A 22214-nucleotide genomic window follows, 5' to 3' on the forward strand; every position below is an offset into this window, starting at 1 on the left:
GAAGAGGATCTTAGAGAGACCGGGCAGCTCTCTGGCAATTCTCTAGAAGCTAGGGCTAGGACATCTTTTATGAGTAAAAGAGGGGAGGGTGTCGCTATCGCCCCCTGAACAGCCGAGAACTACTTCCAAACTTGTAGAGTACTTTGAATCATAGGATTACGTATAGTATTTGATAGTGGGAGAGTTCCACCTGTCAGTATCAGGGCCCTAATAGAAGTTGGAAAGAAGGTATTTTCAAGCTTGAGCCAAATTTTATAGGAGGGGTTTCAGATCCAATCCACAACTCTAGCAAGATGTATGGCCTTCATGTACATTTCAGGATCGGGTAGACCTGTACCCACCCCTACATTTGGGCTTGGTTAATGTGTCAAAGGATATCCGCGGCCGCTTATCTTGCCAAATAAATCTCCGTATGTGCCTATTCAAGGAGCAGAAAAAAGATCTGGGAATCTTGATAGGCAGATTTTGCAATAAGTAAGTGAGTCTGGGTATCACTAGGGAGATGAGAATATTCTTCCTGCCAAACCAGGAAAAATAAGGAAAGTCCAATGAGTCAAGCTGGGCAACTATTGATTTGAACAGTGGTAGGTAGTTTAGCCTGTATGAATCGGAGGTGTAAGGGGATAGTTTTAATACTAGGTAAACCAGTTGTTGGGTGTTCCAATCAAAAGGGGAGTTCGTTTGTAGGGTGGAAAGTATCGAGGGAGAGAGGCCAACATGAAGCACCTGAGATTTAGATGGGTTGATTTTAAAATAAATCAAATTTTTATTTTAAAAATATGTCTAAAGAATGTTTGGTTATGTTTTTAATTTTGCATATCGCGATCTACATAAAATAAAATAAAAATCTAAAATCCTGCAGTTTTCGCACTGGACACTAAGCCTAATAATAGGCTCACATCTTGTTCTGTACAGATCACCTTTCATCAGTCATCTTATTATCACCACAGGCAGGATTACAATGATAGATAATGCATAAGAGAAGATCCATCATTTACAATAGGTGATATCACAGCTTATCTATTTCCTTCTGACCTCTGCACAGAGCATGCCTAGAAAACTCTCCCATAGAAGTCAATAAATCCCCTCCAGTCCATTGTGTCTATGGCTCATGGTGGCTGCTGTAAAGCATATCTCTAAATGCTGTTAACAACAGTTCAGGCAAAATGGCCGTGGCCTGAAAGGGTTTGTCCAGGTTCAGAGCTGATCCCGGACATATCCCCTTCTTCCCCCACTCAGCCCCTCTGACATGAGTGTTTTATGCTCCGATGCTCTCCCTTGCCCTGCGCTGTATCGTTCAGGGCAAGGGCTTTTTGTGCAGATCCGGTGAAGTACCAGGCTTTGCTAGGCAGAGGCTTCCGCCTATCAATGTTCCCAGTGATGTCACCGGCAATAATAGGTGTGCTTTAGTGCTACCCTAGCCTTTAAATGGCTAGGACAGCGCTAAAGAACGCCCATTAGTGCCAGTGACGTCATTGGGAACACTGCTAGGTGGAAAGCTCTGCCTAGCAGTGTAAAAATGTAAACAAAAAAGCCCTTGTCCTGCGCAATACAGCGCAGGACAAGGGAGAGCATGAAACACTCATGTCAGAGGGGCTGAGTGGGGAAAGAAAGGGGGTATGTCAGAGTTCAACCCCTTTTAATCATGTGCAGGAAATAGAATAAAAAAATCTACAATCGGAAAATAAACACAGATTAGAAAAATGGGATATATGTCACCGGGTTAATTGCGAGCGCACGAGGAGCGTAACAACTGGCGGCACAGATCCAAAATACTTGCTAGAATTTCACACTCTGATTAGAAGCACTTCTAATCGGAGTATCCCATAGCTTGATTTTACATTGCCCTAAATTTTGTAAGCTTATGCCCAGGAGGGGTGTAGATCCCATCTTTTGGAAGCCACCTTGTCGCTGCAAAAAATGTGCGCAAAGAGCTTCTAATTTTCTTATATTAAGTATGGCAGTGATGCAATCTACATTTATTCATGTTTCCAGTGTTTACATGTGTCTTTGTGCATAAAGCAGTGTGCTGCTACTTGTAGTCCTTATTTGCTTTTATATTGCCACCATGGAAGCGTGCACCTGAACCCCTATTTTGCACATAGTTTTGAGGTGCTGGTCTAAGGGCTCTTTCACACGAGCGGATGCCGTGCGGGTAATCTGCTGCGTGAAAGAGAGCCAAGTCCCGCTCCGGACAGCAGAGACACGGAGCAGTAACATGATTGATAATGCTCTGTGCCTCTCTGTGATCTTTTTACTACAAAATCACACCGAGATAAAGTTGTCACCGTGATTTTGTAGCAAAAAGATCACAGAGAGGCACGGAGCATTATCAATCATGTTAGTGCTCTCTGTCTCTGCTGTCTGGAGCGGGGCTTGGCTCTCTTTCACGTAGCAGATTCCACACACGGCATCCGCTCGTGTGAAAGAGCCCTAACTTTCGCATTTTCCGTCTACTAGATGACCTCGCCGCGACACTCAACCACCTGAAGAGAGAGATTCAAGACTTGAGGGGAGACCCCCATAAGGTGAGACACTCGGTAATTACAAGGATTATCCACATAGCATAGAGCAGGTTAATTATTGGGTATCCAGCTGCATGGACCAAAAAACAGAGTTTTTATAGGGACGTTTTTACATTTCTTGGTGCCCGGGATGGCACAGCAGTGGCACCTGTAATAGACTCACTTTGCCTACTTCTTCTAACATTTTTAAGTAGGATGATGTAGATGATAGCAATTTTATTCCTGTTAGTATGCCGTAGATTAGATTGTTTAAAGGGGGTTGTCCAGGCGCCACCCAGTCTGAAAACGGGCCAAATACACCTGGATGTAACCGTAACCGAGGATGCAGTACAATGCCCAGCAAGGAGCATGCACTGGTCCTATTCTAATTAATAGGATTAGTGCATGATACTTGTGCATTGGACTATTGCGTTTGCATCTGTCCTGCCTAGTGTGCAGTTGTATCTGTCCACCCCCGAAAATATGTGAGAGCAACCCCTTTAATTCCTAATATATATGTGATGAGTGTTTAACAGCAATATCGGCAGTGTCCTAAGGTGGTTATGTGTTTATACCTTGAGGTCTAGCTTGTGTTCTAGACATCTAATATTTCTGGTGGTTTAGGGGTTAACTGTATAGTCTGCAGTAGTCTAGGAAGTAAAGGACTCTAGCGTGCATATTTCATTTTATTCTCATGTACATATTTTAATAGCTCCAAATTATCTGATGATGAATGTCGTGATGCACAGGTAGAATGGCTCATCTGGTAGGAAGCTCTTAAATCCCTACTTCTTTTAAAATAAAAAAAGATCTTGCTGTCTGCAGCCACCACTAGGGGGAGACTCGCTCCATCTGGATTTTTACAGCTTCTTTGATTTACAGCATTTAAAATGTATTTGAGGAGTGCCTTCTAGTGGTGGTTGCAGACAGAAATGATTTGGGCATTTTACTCTATAGATGTGACAGGATTTTCCCCCTAAAGGCAACCCCGGACTGCTGGGATCACCATGGTGGACATGCCATAAAATGCCTTTTTTAGTACAGACTCTTGTACCCGGTGACGATGTGGAAAGTGAAACCCTCCAGTCACGCGAGGTGGATTAATGACGTGTGGTGCGTTCAGTAATAGGAGGGAGTGAATCTGTTTGCCTGGACGTGGAACACAATGGGAGAATTGATTCTCTGAGTTCTTGCGTTGATTCTCCAAATGCAGATCAGTTGGCCCAGTGCAGGCGTCTTGCATAGTCATGAGATAAGACATGGCTGCGCTTCGTAGACTCTTCTCTCTGGTGTCAGGCAGTCGGTTACGAAGAGAAGTAGAGGAATTGTGATCATTGGTAGGGTTCGTTGATGCTGAGGTGTCCATGCCTACTGAGGGCATATAGTGATCATTGAGCCCACACGTGGCCATAAACATTAGATTAAAGACATGTGTGGCATGATCTGCCTTTTTCTACTATGTCCCTGATTTGCCATGGTATGTTCGTAACAGGATCAACCTCCTTCTGGCTGTTCCTAATGCTATGCCTATAGTCAGCTTTAGCGCCTGGCACTTAAGGACGGGGTTAGACGGTGCTTTCAGCAAAGCGGAATCTTCTTTCACACAAGCAAGGTTTCCGCGCGGGCGCAATGCGTAAAGCGAATGCATAGCACCCGCTCTAGATCCTGACCCATTCATTTCAATGTGTCTGTGTACATGTTGTTTTTCACACATCATCTCTTCGTTACAGGAAAAATCGTAGCATGTTCTATATTCTGCGTTTTTCACGCAGCCCTGGCCCCATAGAAGTGAATGGGGCTTCCGTGAAAAACGCATTGCATCCGGATATAATGCGTTTTTCACTGATGGCTGCTAGTAGATGTTTGTAAATCTTCCGTGTTTTTTTTTTTTTTTCTTCCATGCGTGTGAAAAACACATCAAAATTAATTGCACCCGCACGGGAACAACTGAAACACTGGACGCAATCACGGACAAAAGTGACTCAACTTGTTAGCGAAATGGTGTGCGTGTCATTTGTGTGAAAGGGGCCTTAGGTTCTTTTCATGCTGCGTCTGCGGTGTATGTTTATTGGTTGCGCCAGGAAAGCTCTTGGTGCAAATGTTAAATGGACCCATAGGCCCCCATTATGCTGATGGTGACCACAAGAGTGCCCTTTTGGCCTTCGTTCAGTTTTACGCACTTCCAATTAGTTTTACGGCATGGAATGGCAAAGCAGACTGCATAATTACATAAAGACGCATCTAGTAAAAAAAAAAAAAAATCTTGACATAGTCACCTATGGGTGCCAGACGCCACCCAGGTCTTGTGCTGCAGTAATTCCACAGCAAAAATCTGCATGACTTGTGGATTTTGTACAGATTCACCGCATACTTAACCCCTATACATTGAAATGGTCCACAGTGGAAATCCATCCCATCTCTGCCACGTAATGAGCATGCTCCAGGTTTGGAAATCCGCAGTGTGTGCATTGCGTTTTCAAAAGCCCATCCATTCATGTTGTACTGTCATTTGCAGTCCCCAAGTCTGAACTTGCTAATTTGTAAACCCTCCTTTTTTCTCGTATGCTTCTTTTGCTGCCAGTCGGACCAGCTGCAGAGATCAATGGACCCGTTCAGAACCTCACGACATGGCCAGACGTTGGACGAAACCAGCCTCGAGTAAGTAAGTGTGGTTGGGGGCAAAGAACGAGAGCAAGCATGACAGTGAGGACCCTGAGGGAGGTTTATCTACATTGGCGCGTTGAATGAACGGTGCAGCATTTCTTGCACTGGATACAGCAGTTGGACGCACGTAAAAAACAAAGCTAAGGACAGAAAAGTAGAAAGTAGCGTTGGAAAACGTTGATAAGTGAGCTGGGCTTGGTACCACTATGAAGTCCCCTACACTTTTAGTAACGCGTCCATATGTGTAAAAGTGGTGCATGGGCATAAGCAGGATATTCAGTGTGACTGACTGTGTGTGAAGGAAAAGGAGAGAGAAAGTGATGAAGATGTGACAAAACCATGGAGAACAGGAGGAATTGGAGGCCACATATGTTGCAGAAAAGAAGTGACAACCTGACAGTAGATGAAGTTCTGATTGTTTCCTAATCTTCTACTCAAGTGCTACCATCCAAGACATTGAAAAAGAGCTGAAGGAACTTCGTGAAAGAGGGAAACTGGAAAGAGCCGTCATGGAGGAGACGGTGGCTGATGACTCTCTACAGCCGCAAGATCAGGTTAGTGGACTTCAGCAGTAAAAGTCAAAGTATGAAACAGATTGGATGTGGTGTTCTCATCCCACACATTTATGACCCAGACACATAAAACCCCCTGATTTTAGTGAGGTATATCTGACTTGGTCTCGCTTAAAGGCGTATTCACATTTTAACATTTGAAATGAGGTCCCATCTCCTGCCGACTGTGAATGGAGAGGTGGGTGCGCCAAGTAGCCATTCAGAATTCCCATAGAAGTGAATGAAGAGGACATGTGCTACCACCTCTCCATTCATAGTGGTCACAAGATGGAGCTGCTTGGGGCCAGTCATTGGCTGCACTATGACCCCGACCTATGCTGGAGACCAGAAGATTGCTGACCGGAGCCAAGGCGATAGAACGCAGCAGCGGGGAGCAGATGAGTAGAGTTTTTTTCATTAGATACCACATGCTGTGACGGCTATAGTTAAAAAGGATCATAATCCTGGAAAAACCCTTTAAGGGTCCATTCACACGTCCGCAAGTGTTTTGCGATCTGCAAAACATGGACACCGGCCATGTGCGTTCTGCATTGTGCGGACCACGCATGGCCGACACTATAATAGAAATGCCTTTTCTTGTCTGTGTCTGCGGACAAGAATAGGACATGTTCTATTTTTTTGCGGGGCCGCAGAACAGAATTGCTTTTGGAACAGTGTGCTGTCCGCATCTTTTCCGGCCCCATTGAAAATGAATGGGTCTGCACCCGTTCTACAAAATTGCGGAACGTATGCGGACCTAAGGGTGAAATAGCTTTTTGTTTGTTACAAGACAATTCCCATTTGTCTCAACCATGTTGGTTTTTCAGTCTTTCTAACAATTCATTTTCCTCTTTGAGGAAGGAGAACTGATGGGTCACAACCAGAAAAGAATGGCGCAGCTGCAGGAGGAGTGTGAACGCCTGATCCAAACAATGGGATCTTTAATTCAGGACCTTCAACAGAAGCAACGACACATTGATGTGAGAGCCTTGACCGCCCATGTTATTCTAGTTCTTCATACATCCCCCTAAACATTACCCTGGAGCCATAATATATGGAGAGCTAACCAGGACAGGGCAGCTACAGGGAACATTCTGGTTCTTTAAAGGTGGTTGCCCTATTAAGACGCCTGATCCCCTATCCTCAAGATAAGTGACTGATCGGTGGGGCACCCGTGCTCTCTGTTTAAGTTGCTGTGTGTTCGCCACCCTGTTCAGTTCTATGAGAATGCCGGATACAGCAGAAGACAAGGGCGCGGCTGTCACTAGCGGCACCATAGAGCTGATTGGAGCGGCATCGCTTATGCATGACAAGCAGGGGTACATGGGCCCCAGAGGTCGGTGGCCCCCGCTGATCAGACCTTTCTCCCCTATACTGAATACAGATATGTTGTCTTAACGGGACAACTCCTTTAAAATTGATGACATCCTTGGGATAAATCCTCATTATTAGTAGATAAAATGGAATGGGTGCAGAGGCAGGCTACAAAAATGGTGGGTCTTAAGCATAAAACAAGGTTCCTCAACTCCAGTCCTCAGGGCCCACCTGCCGGCCATGTTTTCAGGATTTCCTTAGTACAGAGCAGGTGATATATCTAGTGTCAGTGCATCAGGACTTACCTCAGGTATTCATTCTGTGGGATATTCTCAAATCATGACCGGTAGGTGGGCCCTGAGGACTGGAGTTGAGGAACACTGGCATAAAACATACCAATATAGACTTACTAAGACCAGCGATTTAGACGCCGGTCTTAGTTCATGTGCGCTATTTGCTCAAATCTATGCCAAAAACAGGAGTAGAAAATGATGAATCAGATGGGCCTGCCCCCTTCTCCACCCATACCATGCCCCCTTCTCCACCCATACCATGCCCCCTTTTCTCTGAACTGGCAAAAAGAGTAAGTGGCATATGTGGTGAAAATGACCTTTGCAACAAAATCTGCACCTTAAATATGCCAAAAAGTGGCATATATGTTTTAATAAATGACCCCCTTAATCTGTATAGACCTCAGGAAAGGAGGGACTGACGATCACTGGAGCACTACGGCCTCTTCAACAGCTAATTGCCAGGGGGGGCAGGAATCGGACCCCCCACTGATCTAAATTGTTGGTCTGTTCTATCATTTTAAAGGGGCTCTCCGGGCTTTTAATACTGATGACCTATCCTAGGCCATCAATATCAGGTCGTTGGTGGTCCGACACCCGGCCCCCCTGCCGATCGGCTGTATGAAGGGAAGGCCCACGTGTGCCATCTCCCTTCTCTCTTCCTGCTTGCCATAGACATAGCAGCAGGGAGAGAGACAGGAGACGGCACTTCGCACGGCCTTCCCTTCATACAGTTGATCGGCAGGGGTGCTGAGTGTCGGACCCCCTCCGATCTGATATTGATGACCTAACCTGAAGATAGGTCATCGATATTAAAAGCCCGGAGAACCCCTTTAAGGGACGGGAAAATCACATAAAAAGTGCCAGGCACTGCGTTACAGGCATGACCAGGAGCTATCAGATACCCTTTCACAGGATGCACTTTTCTTCCAGATGCTTTTTCTAGGAAATTGCTAATTAATAGAATTCCTTAATTCCCTCTTTGAAGTGGCTGCATGATGGGGCGTCACTTTAATCATCGCTCAGTCATTGCTGTATCCTTCACGCTTCCTGCAGGTCCTTTACCAGACGGTGGAGGATCTTACCAAGAACAAACTAGATGCAGAGCACATTGGACCAGAGATTGACGCGGTGAGGATGTAGCTGATGTATCTCCATCTTGTGTTACCCATTCTGTCTATTTGCAATTGCTAGCGCAAGCAGAGGAGTTGTCTAGCAGCGGCGTTCTCTCCATTCATTACCTATGCCTGTTCAGCCAAGCATGCATATGTACGGGAGGATCCGGAGAGATTACTGTCCACTGACCAGGCCGTCAGCCAATAGTTATATGTATGGCGAGCCTTAGATCTGCGCTGCTGGTATATCCGTTCATGCATGCTGACAGTAGTTTGATGCTTTACCTACCTTTCTCTCTTACTTTGCTCTGATACCTGTGTTTTAATGATCTCTAACCTTTTACCATGATGTGGACTATTCTTTGCCATGGCTGGACAGAAAGCAGACAAGCGTGTGCTGGACAGGAAAGTGAGCCGCACACAATTTGATGCCACCACAGAACATCTGAGCAGAATGATACAGGAGCTGCTTGGCAAAATGAGCGCCCAGGAGCAAGACTGGCAGAGACTACTGGAGAAAATCAGTCTGGAGATGCAGAATAAAGTGAGCAGGGTCAGGTTTTCCTGGCATAGCCTTGGGGTGGGCTGTGTTACATTTACCCGCTTCAGGACCAGACACAATTTAGCCACTTTTTAGTTTAATGGCTGTAACTTTTATTTGTTGGGCTAGAGACATGATTTTTTTTTTTTTTTTTTTGGTAAAGCCATTTTGGGGGCAATAATTCAGATTTCTCTTCATGTAATTATCATAGATATAACTTTTGGTTACAGTTTTTAAGCTTATAAATGGAAAAATAGTAAAAAAAAAAAAAGGTTTTGTACATTTAAAAAAAAAAAATCTATGATAATATACTATAATAAACTTTTTTTGTATTTACATTTGTTATTGCCTACTGTAAAATTGTAATATTTTTACATATCAAATTTTGAGTAATTGGCCCTGGCTAGTGGTATGAGAATTATTCACATTGGGGAATTGGGATATTTTAGGTTTTTTTTTTTTGTACTTTTTATACAATTTTATATGCACTGCTAGGGCTATGCTGGGTTTAGTTAGAGCGAGCAGTAACCTCCCGTTACTGGAATCCCAGTTATAATGTGACCAATAACATGATCACCGGGATGAAGGCTTCAAGCAGTTAAGGGACAATAGGATAATTGTTAGGATAGGGGATACCTAATAGATCGGTGGGGGTCCCAGCAATAGGTATCACGAGAATGGGGGCCAGTATCACCTGTAGTCCCCAGAAATTAACAGAGCGTCTGGTTGGGCATGCATGCGGCCGCCCCATTCATTTCTATGGGAATTCCGGAGATAGTGGAGCGCTGTACTCGGCTATCTCCGTAACTCCTATACAAATGAATGGAGCGGCCGCACACATGTGCAACCGGCTTCTGTGTTCTTTTCAGAGAAGCTGCAGGGGGTACGGGGCCGCCATTCTCGCAATTAGTGGGGGTCCTTCTGCTGGGACCTGCACCGATCTAATAATTATTCTCTAAAAACCAGAATACCCCTTTAAGGGGGTTGTCTCCGCATAAATAAGGATGGCATATCACTGGGATATGCAATTGGTGTCCCATCAAAGGGGAATTGACTCCTGGCAATTGCTAGAATGGAGTTGCACTGGCACTAGAAAACCACTGCGCTACTTAATCGCTTGTCGGCTTCACAGAGTTTTTTCAAGGCACTTTATTCGCCGCTGCCACTTACCTTTATCAATTGAAGGGGGCAACAGCGATCAGACATGGCATATCCCAGCAGTGTGCCATCAGTCTTTATGCTGAGAAAAAAACCCTTAAGGGCTCATCCACATGAATGTATTTTCGTTCCGTGTCCATTCAGTTTTTTTTGCGGACCGTATACGGAACCATTTGTTTCAGTGGGTCCACCAAAAAGCGGAAGGTACTCCGTGTGCATTCCGTATGTCCGTATTTCTGTTCCGCAAAAAAAATAGACCATGTCCTATTATTGTCCGCATTATGGACAAGGATAGTACTGTTCTATTAGGGGCCAGCTGTTCCGTTCCGCAAAACACGGAATGCACACAGTTGCGGACCGCAAAATGCATACGGTCGTGTGAACAGGCCCTAAGGCTGGGTTCACGTGTGACTCGAGTGCTGCGGATTTGCTGTCACTGATTGTCGACCAGGAAATTTGCAGCTTTGTACAATTCCAGCGATACGAGTTCGATCTTTAGAAATCTCCTACACACACTGCGTACAAAATGCGGTGTAAATTCGAAATGCGGTGCGGTTTTGAAATCTGCAGCATGTGAATTTTATGCGGCTATTCTCCCCAGCAGATTTCAGCCTTTGTGATGACAAGGGTGGAGTCTGATGGCTTTTCTGCGGCAAAAACTATATGTAATAGGTGCATTTTTTGGTTGCAGTTTTGCGTCGGAACCACAGCAAACCTTCTGTGAACGTACCCGTAAGGCTGATCAGTCCATGCAGATGGGGCTGGGGTACTATTGCAAACTATGCAGTCTCTGAGGATACCCCGCTGCCCAGCCCTGATTTCTATTAGTCAAGAAAAATCAGTAGAAACTTTGATTCATCCAGCAGACTGGTCAGTGCCCTTCCCATCCAGCTGCATTTATATCTACAGATGTAGCAGAGTTCAAGTTGTTCATTGACATCTTTCAGTAGGCTTATTTGTGGCAGTCTTATGGAAAACCATGCATTGCGCACTGTGATATCACCAGGTTGTGGCCTTGAGAACAAGGACTGAGGCTGAGTTCCTCAATTCTGACCTGATGTCATGATTTACAGTTGGACCGCGTGGAACTTGAACCACTGAAGAACATCTTGGAACAATGCTGGCGAGACCTTCACCGACAGCTGGAGGAACATCCGCCGCAGTACGAGGCCGACGAGGCTGCTGGTATCCGCAAGTAAGTGACCGTCGTAGGTGGACAGATGGTGAGCCTTACTGGTAACTTACCACATCGTTTAGGTAACATAGCACTTTAGGGTGGGGGGCAGCGTAAGCATTGGTTGTTGCTCCTAGCACATGAGGGACATTGCAAGTGGAAATGAGCTGGCATTTTGGTTTGCAGTGGGTGGCATGGAAATCTATGGGGCGTTGTGCCTGGCACTTGATGGAAATCTTGGCTTGCAGTGGGGGACTGTGGCCACAATAGTTGCTGACACTAAGAGGAGAATTCATTAAAGGGGTTGGCCCATCTGGGACATTGATGTCATATCATGATGCCATCAGTGTCACACAGATGCGGGTCCCACTGCTGGGGGCCCCTGAAATGAAGGAGAGCACACAGCGCAAGCACAGCATGCACTTCATTCATTACTATGGAACTCCCATAGCGGTTACCGATGGGTGACCTCTGTCGACTTCAGTGGTCCCATTCTGGAGATAGGTGCAGGTCCCACATCTGGAACCTGCACCTATCTGTCATGCGTATCCTAGACTTGAGTGCCCCTTTAAAAAGTATATTTTCCCTTACTATTGCCTGATCTTTATAGTGATGGCCTAGAGGACTGGCAGCAACCCAGCCGATTGCTTTTTGAAGGGCCCGCCCTGCACCTATGGGCACTGCAGCCTCTTCAATGTTTAGTACCATTGCCTTGAATGGGGCAACACTGTAATACACAAGACAACCACGACTAAGTGTACGGCGCTCTGCTGTGTGGACTGAACACTGAAGGGGCTGCATATTGATGCGAGGTTAGGCTACTTTCACACTTGCGGCAGAGTGATCCAGCAAGCAGTTCCATTGCCGGGACTGCCTTCCGGATCCGGCAATCTGCATGCAAACCGACAGCATTTGTAGACGGATCCGTCTCACAAATGCATTGCAAGAACGGATCTGTCTCTCCGGATGTCATCCGGAGAAACGGATCTGTTACATATTATTTTTTTCAAATTTTTACCGGTCTGCACATGCGCAGACTGGAAGGACGGATCTGGCATTGCGGTATTTTTAATGCCAGATCCGGCACTAATACATTTCAATGTAAATTAATGCCGGATCGATCCGGCATTCCGGCAACTGATCTGGAATTTTGGACGAAGATAATACCGCAGCATGCTACAGTATTTCCTCCGTCCAAAACGCCGTTCAGTGACTGAACTGAAGACATCCTGATGCATCCTGAACGGATTGCTCTCCATTCAGAATGCATGGGGATAAAACTGATCAGTTCTTTTCCGGTATTGAGCCCCTAGGATGGAACTCTGTTCCGGAAAAGAAAAACGCTAGTGTGAAAGTAGCCTTACAACCTCCTATTTTTCTGTCGAAAATGCATATCCGATTTTAATCCGATGAATGAACATAGCCTTAAAGTCCCATAGCAATTGGGTGACATTTGACTGAGCAGGACAGAAGAGTGACATGAAGCTGCCAGCAGAGGGCAGCGGCGCATTGTGTCTGGATTACAGAGCAGAGATTCATTTACTAAAACTTTTGGTTGCAGTTTTTTCCCTTGAAGTTTTATTTCTTTTATGTATTATTTATTTTTATTTTTTAACGGTTTGAGCAGTTTTTCCTGTGCTTATTAATATCAACTGTCTAGATTTTCCCTTATGGTGTAAGGATGCAGTGTTTTACAAAATAATTTCACTAATGTCCCTTGGACTAAATTACACCTTTTAATCCTACACCTCCTAAATACTAAAACTTAGCTTTTATTCTATAGTATTCTAATATCTAACTAGAGAGTTCATATATTTAAAATTTCCAGTAGTCCCAGCAATTTGTATATAGTTGCTGTATTCTGTGTTGGTAGAATCAACATTGTTGCCTTGCTGGCTGTACGCTGCCAGCATAGTTGTGGGTACAATGTATTGAATCTCTCCTATTGATTATTGCTAGAGACTGTACTGTGTTAAAACATGAGGTCCACACTGCCCCCCAGCAAGGCAACAATGTTGATTCCTCGATAGGTGACTACCAACACGGAATACAGCAACTATATACAAATTGCTGGGACTACTGGAAATGTTAAATATATGAACTCTCTAGTTAGATATTAGAATACTATAGAATAAAAGCTAAGTTTTAGGATTTAGGAGGTGTAGGATTAAAAGGTGTAACTTATTAAAATGAAACCCCAATGATCACTTCAGACGTCATAAGGGTGCATTCACACATGCCGTATCATCTTTTGCGCTGCAGCAAAACCATACGTTTCACCTCACTGTGACTGGCCGCAGTTGTGCAGTGTGGTTTTTGGCTGCACGGGGGACACTGATGGCTGATGGCTGCTGGTTAGGGTTCAGACAGGTTTTTGCAGTATGGGATCTCATTAACGGTGGAGACCAGTAGGGAAGTGAATGTTTGACGTTTTCTTTAACATAAAAAGCCCAGAATTCCAGTGGAAAGTCCACTCTGTGTGACATGGCGTACAGGTGACATGGGTATAACATTGGAGGTGGTATCTGAGTGTTACAGAAGAATGATCTGCTTCTATCTTTACATCTAGGCAGCTGCTAAGAAGATTTCAATGCCTGTCCTGTGACCGCACGGTGAACATGCTAGTGCCCGGCTCGTAAGTCTCCATTTATTTTTTTTCTGTATTTTATACAGTCAGTATAGATCGCTGTTCATGCGTCTTCTTCTTTTTTTTTTTTTTTTGTTCCTTAGAGAAATATTAACCATCCCAAATATTCCTGGGCTACCAGCTCATCGTTCCAACCGGCCATACACTGTCTTTGAACTCGACCAAATCCGTCAGCAGAGCCGCAGGTGGGCAAAATGGCTCACTTTAGGATGTATAATGTATTCTGATTGTCCATCGCCTCCTTTGTTGGCTCCATTCCATCCCATTATACACTGCTCTTTTTTAGGGGTCACAGGCACCCTGCAGTCCAGCAGCGGCGGCCATGCTTGCACGCTACAGGATAAAGTGCCGGCCTCTACAGTGGCTGGGACCATAGAAGTGTGCATAGGCTGGTGGTTTTTCCTATAGTGTGCAAGCACGACCACCGCTGCTGGATTGCAGTGTGGTCGTAACCCCAGGATATGAGCCGTGTATAATGTGATGGAAAAATGAATCCTGCCAGCAAAAGAGGCAATATGGACAATGACAATACATCAGTAAGTGCCTTGTATTAACTTATTCTACATGGTAAATGCCATAAATGGAAGTGAGACAACCCCTTTAAGGGAACAGAATAATATTGTAACCTAATTTATTTAGAAGCAGATCTATCAACTTAAAGAGGTCCCGTCTCCTCTCCTGACAGGTCTGGTTTAGTAACTACTTGCATTCTCCATGTAATAACAATTCTGGAAGATCTATTCTTATGACTTTATGTTGTGTCATTCCTTTATTTCTACTAGAAGTTATGAATGAAATGCCAGCAGCTTGCAGTAAAGGTACAGATGGGTGTTACCAGTTGGGGGGGTGTCCCTGCACAGTCTGACACCAGCAGCACTGATTGGACAGTCAGACACACCCGCTACTGGTAACACCCAGCAGTACCTTTACTGCAGACTGCTAGCAATTTATTTGTAAACTTCTAGCAGGAATAATACAGGAATGGCACAACGTAGGCATAAGAATAGATGCTCCAGCATGGGGATGCATGTAGATACCAAAAACTGACATGTCAGGAGAGGTGACGGCTCCTCTTTAACACATTGCTGTATGGAAGGGCAGCGTATGACAGCCAAAGAGGCACAAGTACGGTAATTGTGTGCCATTTGGCAAATAGCAGCGATCAGAAAATAGAATGGATTTGCAGTCATGTCTGGATGCTGGGTATCTGTGCAGACAGCAGCCTGTCTATCCCTCCCTGAGGGGCTGGCAGAGAGCGCTCCTCATGAAGACGTCTCATTCATGACTAGGAATCCAGTGTATTCTTTAACTGCAGAAATGTGGCGCATCTCACTCCAGCGGTGCAGCCAGTCTTGGTGAATCAGCCCCACAGTCTCTGGAGGTGGCAACAGGCTTACTTTGTCTCTATGTACAGTACAGGTCCTTCTAAAAAAATTAGCATATTGTGATAAAGTTCATTATTTTCTGTAATGTACTGATAAACATTAGACTTTCATATATTTTAGATTCATTACACACAACTGAAGTAGTTCAAGCCTTTTATTGTTTTAATATTGATGATTTTGGCATACAGCTCATGAAAACCCCAAATTCCTATCAAAAAAAATTAGCATATCATGAAAAGGTTCTCTAAACGAGCTATTAACCTAATCATCTGAATCAACTAATTAACTCTAAACACCTGCAAAAGATTCCTGAGGCTTTTAAAAACTCCCAGCCTGGTTCATTACTCAAAACCGCAATCATGGGTAAGACTGCCGACCTGACTGCTGTCCAGAAGGCCATCATTGACACCCTCAAGCAAGAGGGTAAGACACAGAAAGAAATTTCTGAACGAATAGGCTGTTCCCAGAGTGCTGTATCAAGGCACCTCAGTGGGAAGTCTGTGGGAAGGAAAAGTGTGGCAGAAAACGCTGCACAACGAGAAGAGGTGACCGGACCCTGAGGAAGATTGTGGAGAAGGACCGATTCCAGACCTTGGGGGACCTGCGGAAGCAGTGGACTGAGTCTGGAGTAGAAACATCCAGAGCCCCCGTGTACAGGCGTGTGCAGGAAATGGGCTACAGGTGCCGCATTCCCCAGGTCAAGACACTTTTGAACCAGAAACAGCGGCAGAAGCGCCTGACCTGGGCTACAGAGAAGCAGCACTGGACTGTTGCTCAGTGGTCCAAAGTACTTTTTTCGGATGAAAGCAAATTTTGCATGTCATTCGGAAATCAAGGTGCCAGAGTCTGGAGGAAGACTGGGGAGAGGGAAATGCCAAAATGCCTGAAGTCCAGTGTCAAGTACCCACAGTCAGTGATGGTCTGGGGTGCCATGTCAGCTGCTGGTGTTGGTCCACTGTGTTTTATCAAGGGCAGGGTCAATGCAGCTAGCTATCAGGAGATTTTGGAGCACTTCATGCTTCCATCTGCTGAAAAGCTTTATGGAGATGAAGATTTCATTTTTCAGCACGACCTGGCACCTGCTCACAGTGCCAAAACCACTGGTAAATGGTTTACTGACCATGGTATTACTGTGCTCAATTGGCCTGCCAACTCTCCTGACCTGAACCCCATAGAGAATCTGTGGGATATTGGGAAGAGAAAGTTGAGAGACGCAAGACCCAACACTCTGGATGAGCTTAAGGCCGCTATCGAAGCATCCTGGGCCTCCATAACACCTCAGCAGTGCCACAGGCTGATTGCCTCCATGCCACGCCGCATTGAAGCAGTCATTTCTGCAAAAGGATTCCCGACCAAGTATTGAGTGCAGAACTGAACATAATTATTTGAAGGTTGACTTTTTTTTGTATTAAAAACACTTTTCTTTTATTGGTCGGATGAAATATGCTAATTTTTTTAGATAGGAATTTTGGGTTTTCATGAGCTGTATGCCAAAATCATCAATATTAAAACAATAAAAGGCTTGAAACTACTTCAGTTGTGTGTAATGAATCTAAAATATATGAAAGTCTAATGTTTATCAGTACATTACAGAAAATAATGTAACTTTATCACAATATGCTAATTTTTGGAGAAGGACCTGTATATTGGCCGAACCTGCCATCTAACATGTATGGTGGCCTCCCTAATCTAGCCACCGATGGCTGATGTCGGGAGACATAAAGATAGGGGACGCTGGATTTAAAAAGTAGACACCACACATCTTATGGCCAGAAGGTCGCCCAGCCGACTATTATCTCTCCGGAACCTCCATACACAGGTGCACTGGGCTATGTGGGGGAGATTTATCAAAACTGGTGTAAAGGAAAATTGGCTTAGTTGCCCCTAGCAACCGAAAAGCTCCCACCTTTCATTTTTCGGAGCTTGTTTGGAAAATTAAATGATCAATCTGATTGGTTTGTATAGGTGACTAAGCCAGTTTTGATTTGCACCAATCTTGATAAATTCCCGTCTACACGAACCACAGAACTTGGCTGATTCTATCTCTGTCTTTAATTATTTATTTAATTTTTTTTATCATCAGTGATCGCTTACCGCAAACTATTGATTTTGGATTTACGTCCAGCTCCCGCAACTGTGGAGGAAGTCACACATTGACCTTTCCGCAAAGACGTTACACTAGGCTGCAGGCTGGCGCTCCAAGTGCTGCACAGAAGGAGGATACTGTGGGCGGTTTGAAAGTAAGTAGGATAAAGCTGAAAGATGTGTAATGCAGGGGAGACAAAGGAGACGGCAGCAAAGGAATGTTCAGTAAACCGATCAGATTTTTAATAAACCTTTGTACTCTTATCCTCTAAACAGAATATTACAATGAGATCATAGGGATGCTGCAGTATAGGGGTAGCGTACATTGTACATAGCTCAGCTGTTTTAACTTCAATTTGACAATTTGAGAAAAAATAGGCTTAAGCAGGCTAAGTGAATAAATATATTTACTAAATGTGATAAAAAAATATAAAACAGACAAATCGCATACAGAGTAGTAAAAGTAAATAGCAATCACTGGTCTGAAAATTAATAGGGAGGGGGGGGACTCCTGTTGCCATGCCGTAGCACGTGTCCAACACCCCGTGGTGATACAAGAAAGGGATAGAGCCGTTGCAACATCCTAGCTGGATGATGTTCTCTGCCGGTTACTTGTCTTTGTGCAAAGAAGTTTATACCTTTCCGCCCGTCCTCCTGAGGATTTCCAGTATGCAGCACTCATGTCTAAGATAATCACTCAGGAATGCAGCCTTCTCAGCACAATGAGTGGTTTGTATATGTTAACTGTCGCTAACTCACTACATTACAAGGAATATCATTACAAAGAATATAGAAGGTGATAAAATAATTGAAGGGGACAGAACCAATTGGTACCCTTACAACACGGCAGTCTCCCATAGAAATGGATGGAGCAGTGACACAGATTTCCAACCAGCCGCTCCGTCCATTTCAGGGGGGGCTCAACAGGGTAAGAGGCCCCTGTTCTTGTGATCGGTGCGCGTCCTAGCTGTAGGACCCCCACCAATCTGATAGTTATCCCGTATCCTGTTACTCGGGGATAATGTTTTATAACCGGAATACCCCTTTAAGTCTACAATGTTCCTAGTAACCTCTCACAAGTGTCATATTTTCACATATTAATTCTCAATTTTTTCCGTTACAGGATGTGGTTTTTATGTTAGGCCAGGATGGGAACATCTATCGTGGCAGGAGGGACTACCAATTGCCAGCCATAAGGAATAAAGATGGCAAGAGAGTAACGGTTGCTCATCAGAAGATTTGTGACTGTAACTTAAAGGGAGAAGAGAATTTGAATGGCTGTTCTTCAGTCATGGCTTCTGATATTCATTATGGTAAGAGGATTTTTCACAAAAGAGAAGTCACCCTCAAGGGGCCCCTAGATGTAATAGTTATTGATAAGGATCGGTATATGCGTAAAGACGCGTCAGACCCCCACCTATCAGATCAGTGGTGTGCCTAGGGTGTTTGCCACCTGGGGCGGGTCCTTTCTCTAGTACCCTTCCCCTTATACTTTAAAAACTTGTACTCCCTCACAGTAGTATTGCCCTCATTGTACAACCTTCACAGTAGTGTTGTCCAGATATGTGCCCCCTCTTGGTAGTTATGCCCTCACTGTACAACTTTTACAGTAGTTATGCCCACATTGTGCCCCCTTAAAATACTTATCCATTTATTGTGCCCCCTTCACAGTAGTTATGCCCTCATTGTGCCCTTCTCACAGTAGTAATGCCTAATCTGTGCCTCCTTCACAATTGTAATGCCCTCTTTGTGCCTCCCTCACAGTAGTTATGCCCTATTTGTGCCCCTTTCACAGTAGTTATACCCTTACTGTGCCCCCATAACAGTAATAATGCCATCTGTGCCCCCTTCACAGTAGTAATGCCTATTGTGCCCCCTTCACAGTAGTAATGCCTATTGTGCCCCCTTCACAGTAGTAATGCCCATTGTGCCCCTTCACAGTAATAATGCGCGTTCAGTGCGCTGTAAGTTTTGCCCACCCACTTCACATAGTAATGCCATCTGTGCCCCTTCATAGTAGTAATGCCCATTGTGCCCCTTCATAGTAGTAATGCCCATTGTGCCCCTTCATAATAGTAATGCCTTCTGTGCCCCTTCATAGTAGTAATGCCCATTGTGCCCCCTTCATAGTAGTAATGCCCTTTGTGCCCCTTCATAGTAGTAATGCCCATTGTGCCCCCCTCATAGTAGTAATGCCCATTGTGCCCCCCTCATAGTAGTAATGCCCATTGTGCCCCCCTCATAGTAGTGATGCCCATTGTGCCCCCTCATAGTAGTAATGCCCATTGTGCCCCCTCATAGTAGTAATGCCCATTGTGCCCTCCTCATAGTAGTAATGCCTATTGTGCCCCCTCATAGTAGTAATGCCCATTGTGCCCCCCTCATAGTAGTAAAGCCCATTGTGCCCCCTTCATAGTAGTAAAGCCCATTGTGCCCCCTAATGGTAGTAATGCACATTGTCCCCCCCTAATAGTAGTAATGCCGACCTCTGTGCCCCCTTTGTAGTAGTATTGCCCTCTGTGCCCTTTGTAGTAGTATTGCCCTCTGTTCCCCCTTTGTGGTAGTATTGCCCTCTGTTAAAAAACAAACAAAAAAAAAACTAACTACTCACCTTGTCCCACTCCTGAAGCTCACAGTTCTCTCTCCCCTGCAGACACAGATCGCTCTGCAGCACTGTGTGGGTGGAGCTTATGCAGATTCCCGGTCTTCAGGCTCCTCCCACACAGGCCGGCAGCGCGATCTGTGTCTGCAGGCTGAATGGTGGAGGAGGGAGAAGTCTTCCTGCTTCACCATTCTGTGCGCCGCCAGCCTGAAAGAGGGGAGGAGCGCGGGGAGCTGGGTGACAGGACCACAGCTCCAGGCGCTCCAGCAATGAGCGCTTCCATCTGTATTGATAGAAGCACTCATTGCTTCTAGGCTCTGGCACCCACCTAAGAGCGGGCACCCGGGGCAGACCACCCCCCTTAGCACGCCACTGGATCAGATACTGATGACCTATCCAGGGCATAGGTTTATCAGTATTTAAAACCCCTTTAAGGAATGATTGAATACAGACACAGACCTGTAGGCTTTATCGGTGACCAGGTGACCGCTCCAAGGAACCTAATATGAGTAACAGGAAGTGGCAGGAGCACACATGTTACACTGCCCACTGTTACTATGCAGAAAAATACATTTCCTTATAGTGCCATATAGTTACACATGGCCTCAATGAAATTTCTGTTGGGATCGGCCTGATAAGGATGGCAGATACAGCTGTGGGCATGAGGCCTAACCCTTAATTCACTCATCATTAGTATTTGGTGTTGCACATATATCATTTATCATCAACTTAACATTTTTTTAAAATATATTTTAAAGGTGTTTCCAAAGCCCATATGAAATCATCTCTGGCATCTGAAGAACCTTTGCCTTCCATTAAGGACAGCCTACAGCCTGCATGCACATAAAGAGGCTGCAGTATCTCGTGGGGCCCATATTCAGGTGTTGTATCATCTGTAATGAACTTCAGCCTCTTGATGGAATCCAGAGGTTCAACCTTCAAAAGCTTTAACCTAAGTTTAACACCAAGCAATATCCTTGAAATGAAACTCTTCTTCTGCCCAATCGGAAAGAAACCTGAAACATTTACTTGTGAATTTTGACTTCTCGGTGCTTTTCACAGACACTGTGGTTTTCGTAAGGAAAAGAGGAAGTGGTATAATATAATCGAAAATAAAAAAGACAACGCAAAAGAAAAACCATTCATACTCTAGTAAAAACGAGTAACTAATATCAGTGTTCACATTGTGAATGTCCTGGATGTCCCCCAGTCCAACACGAGGAGACCAGTACTAAAAATTACATGTGATGGTGGGTGGTGGCCCTATCCTAGATTTTGCTATGGGGCCTAAGAGTTTCATGTTAAATAGATGTCCTGATTCAAATTTTATATCTTAAGGCGACTTGGAACATAACATTGTGGTTGCATAGGATGTTCACTGTAGTATGGTGGTTGGAGCTCTGTCTGCTGCCACCACTAGAGGGAGCTGAAAGGGGTTTTCCGGGACTTGGTTACTAATGACCTATTTTCTGAAGATCGGTGGTGGTCCGGTGGGAAGACACTGGAAATTATACAGTGGTTGGAGGAATCCATCCACTGCGGCTCAGCTCCCATTCACTTGAGTAGGAGCTGAGCTGCAGTACCCTGGCGCGGCCACTACAGTGTTCGGAGCTGTCTTCTTCTGGCTCCAGCCACTGAATAGTTTCTGGTGCTGGCAGCTGCCCGAAACAGTTAATTTTCAAAAGTCCCATAACGGTGAATGGAGAGCAAAACGTGCAAGTGCGGCCATCTGGCCATTCACCGCCATGGGACTGCCAGAGATCTGCTATTTTCAGAACTCCCAGAATGGTGAACCGTATAGGGGACCACGCATGCATGGCTGATGTGCCTTCATTTGAGGGGCTCCTTTCTGGAGATAGGAGTGGATCCCAGATGTGGAACATTGATATATCCTAGCCATATGCCATCAGGGAACAGCCCCTTTAAGTCCCTACCCATTCTGAGCTTAAGAATCCAGTGGTTGGTTCTACTAAGTACTAAGTAATTGATAGCTATCTCTCTAAAGGGAAGGCTGCTAATCACCGATAAGAACTGCCCACTGGACTTCTAACCCCAGAAGGAGTAGCCACCAAAATGAATAAATTACAAGTTGTACAGATTTTTTATTTTTTTTTGTTCTTCCACCGCAAAACTATATATCAATCAGCATGTGGTGCAGGCAGATCAGACCCCACATTCTTTGGG

General features: G+C 44.9%; 1 protein-coding gene across 1 annotated transcript in view; it reads left to right on the plus strand.

The window, feature by feature from the left end:
* QRICH2 (glutamine rich 2) overlaps nt 1-21152 on the plus strand; it is a 63272-nt gene extending 42120 nt beyond the window's left edge. Inside the window, exons 6-17 of the mRNA XM_044299874.1 lie at nt 2461-2528; nt 5086-5162; nt 5608-5722; nt 6577-6699; nt 8380-8454; nt 8818-8982; nt 11211-11332; nt 13881-13946; nt 14042-14143; nt 17427-17583; nt 18552-18741; nt 20789-21152. Coding sequence (XP_044155809.1) covers nt 2461-2528; nt 5086-5162; nt 5608-5722; nt 6577-6699; nt 8380-8454; nt 8818-8982; nt 11211-11332; nt 13881-13946; nt 14042-14143; nt 17427-17583; nt 18552-18741; nt 20789-20877 — 1349 coding nt within the window. The 3' untranslated portion in view covers nt 20878-21152. The remainder of the gene's footprint in view (nt 1-2460; nt 2529-5085; nt 5163-5607; nt 5723-6576; nt 6700-8379; nt 8455-8817; nt 8983-11210; nt 11333-13880; nt 13947-14041; nt 14144-17426; nt 17584-18551; nt 18742-20788) is intronic.
* The last annotated feature ends 1062 nt before the right edge of the window (nt 21153-22214 follow it).

This window comes from Bufo gargarizans, chromosome 6 (genome assembly GCF_014858855.1).
Source record: "Bufo gargarizans isolate SCDJY-AF-19 chromosome 6, ASM1485885v1, whole genome shotgun sequence".
Lineage (NCBI taxonomy): Eukaryota > Metazoa > Chordata > Amphibia > Anura > Bufonidae > Bufo > Bufo gargarizans.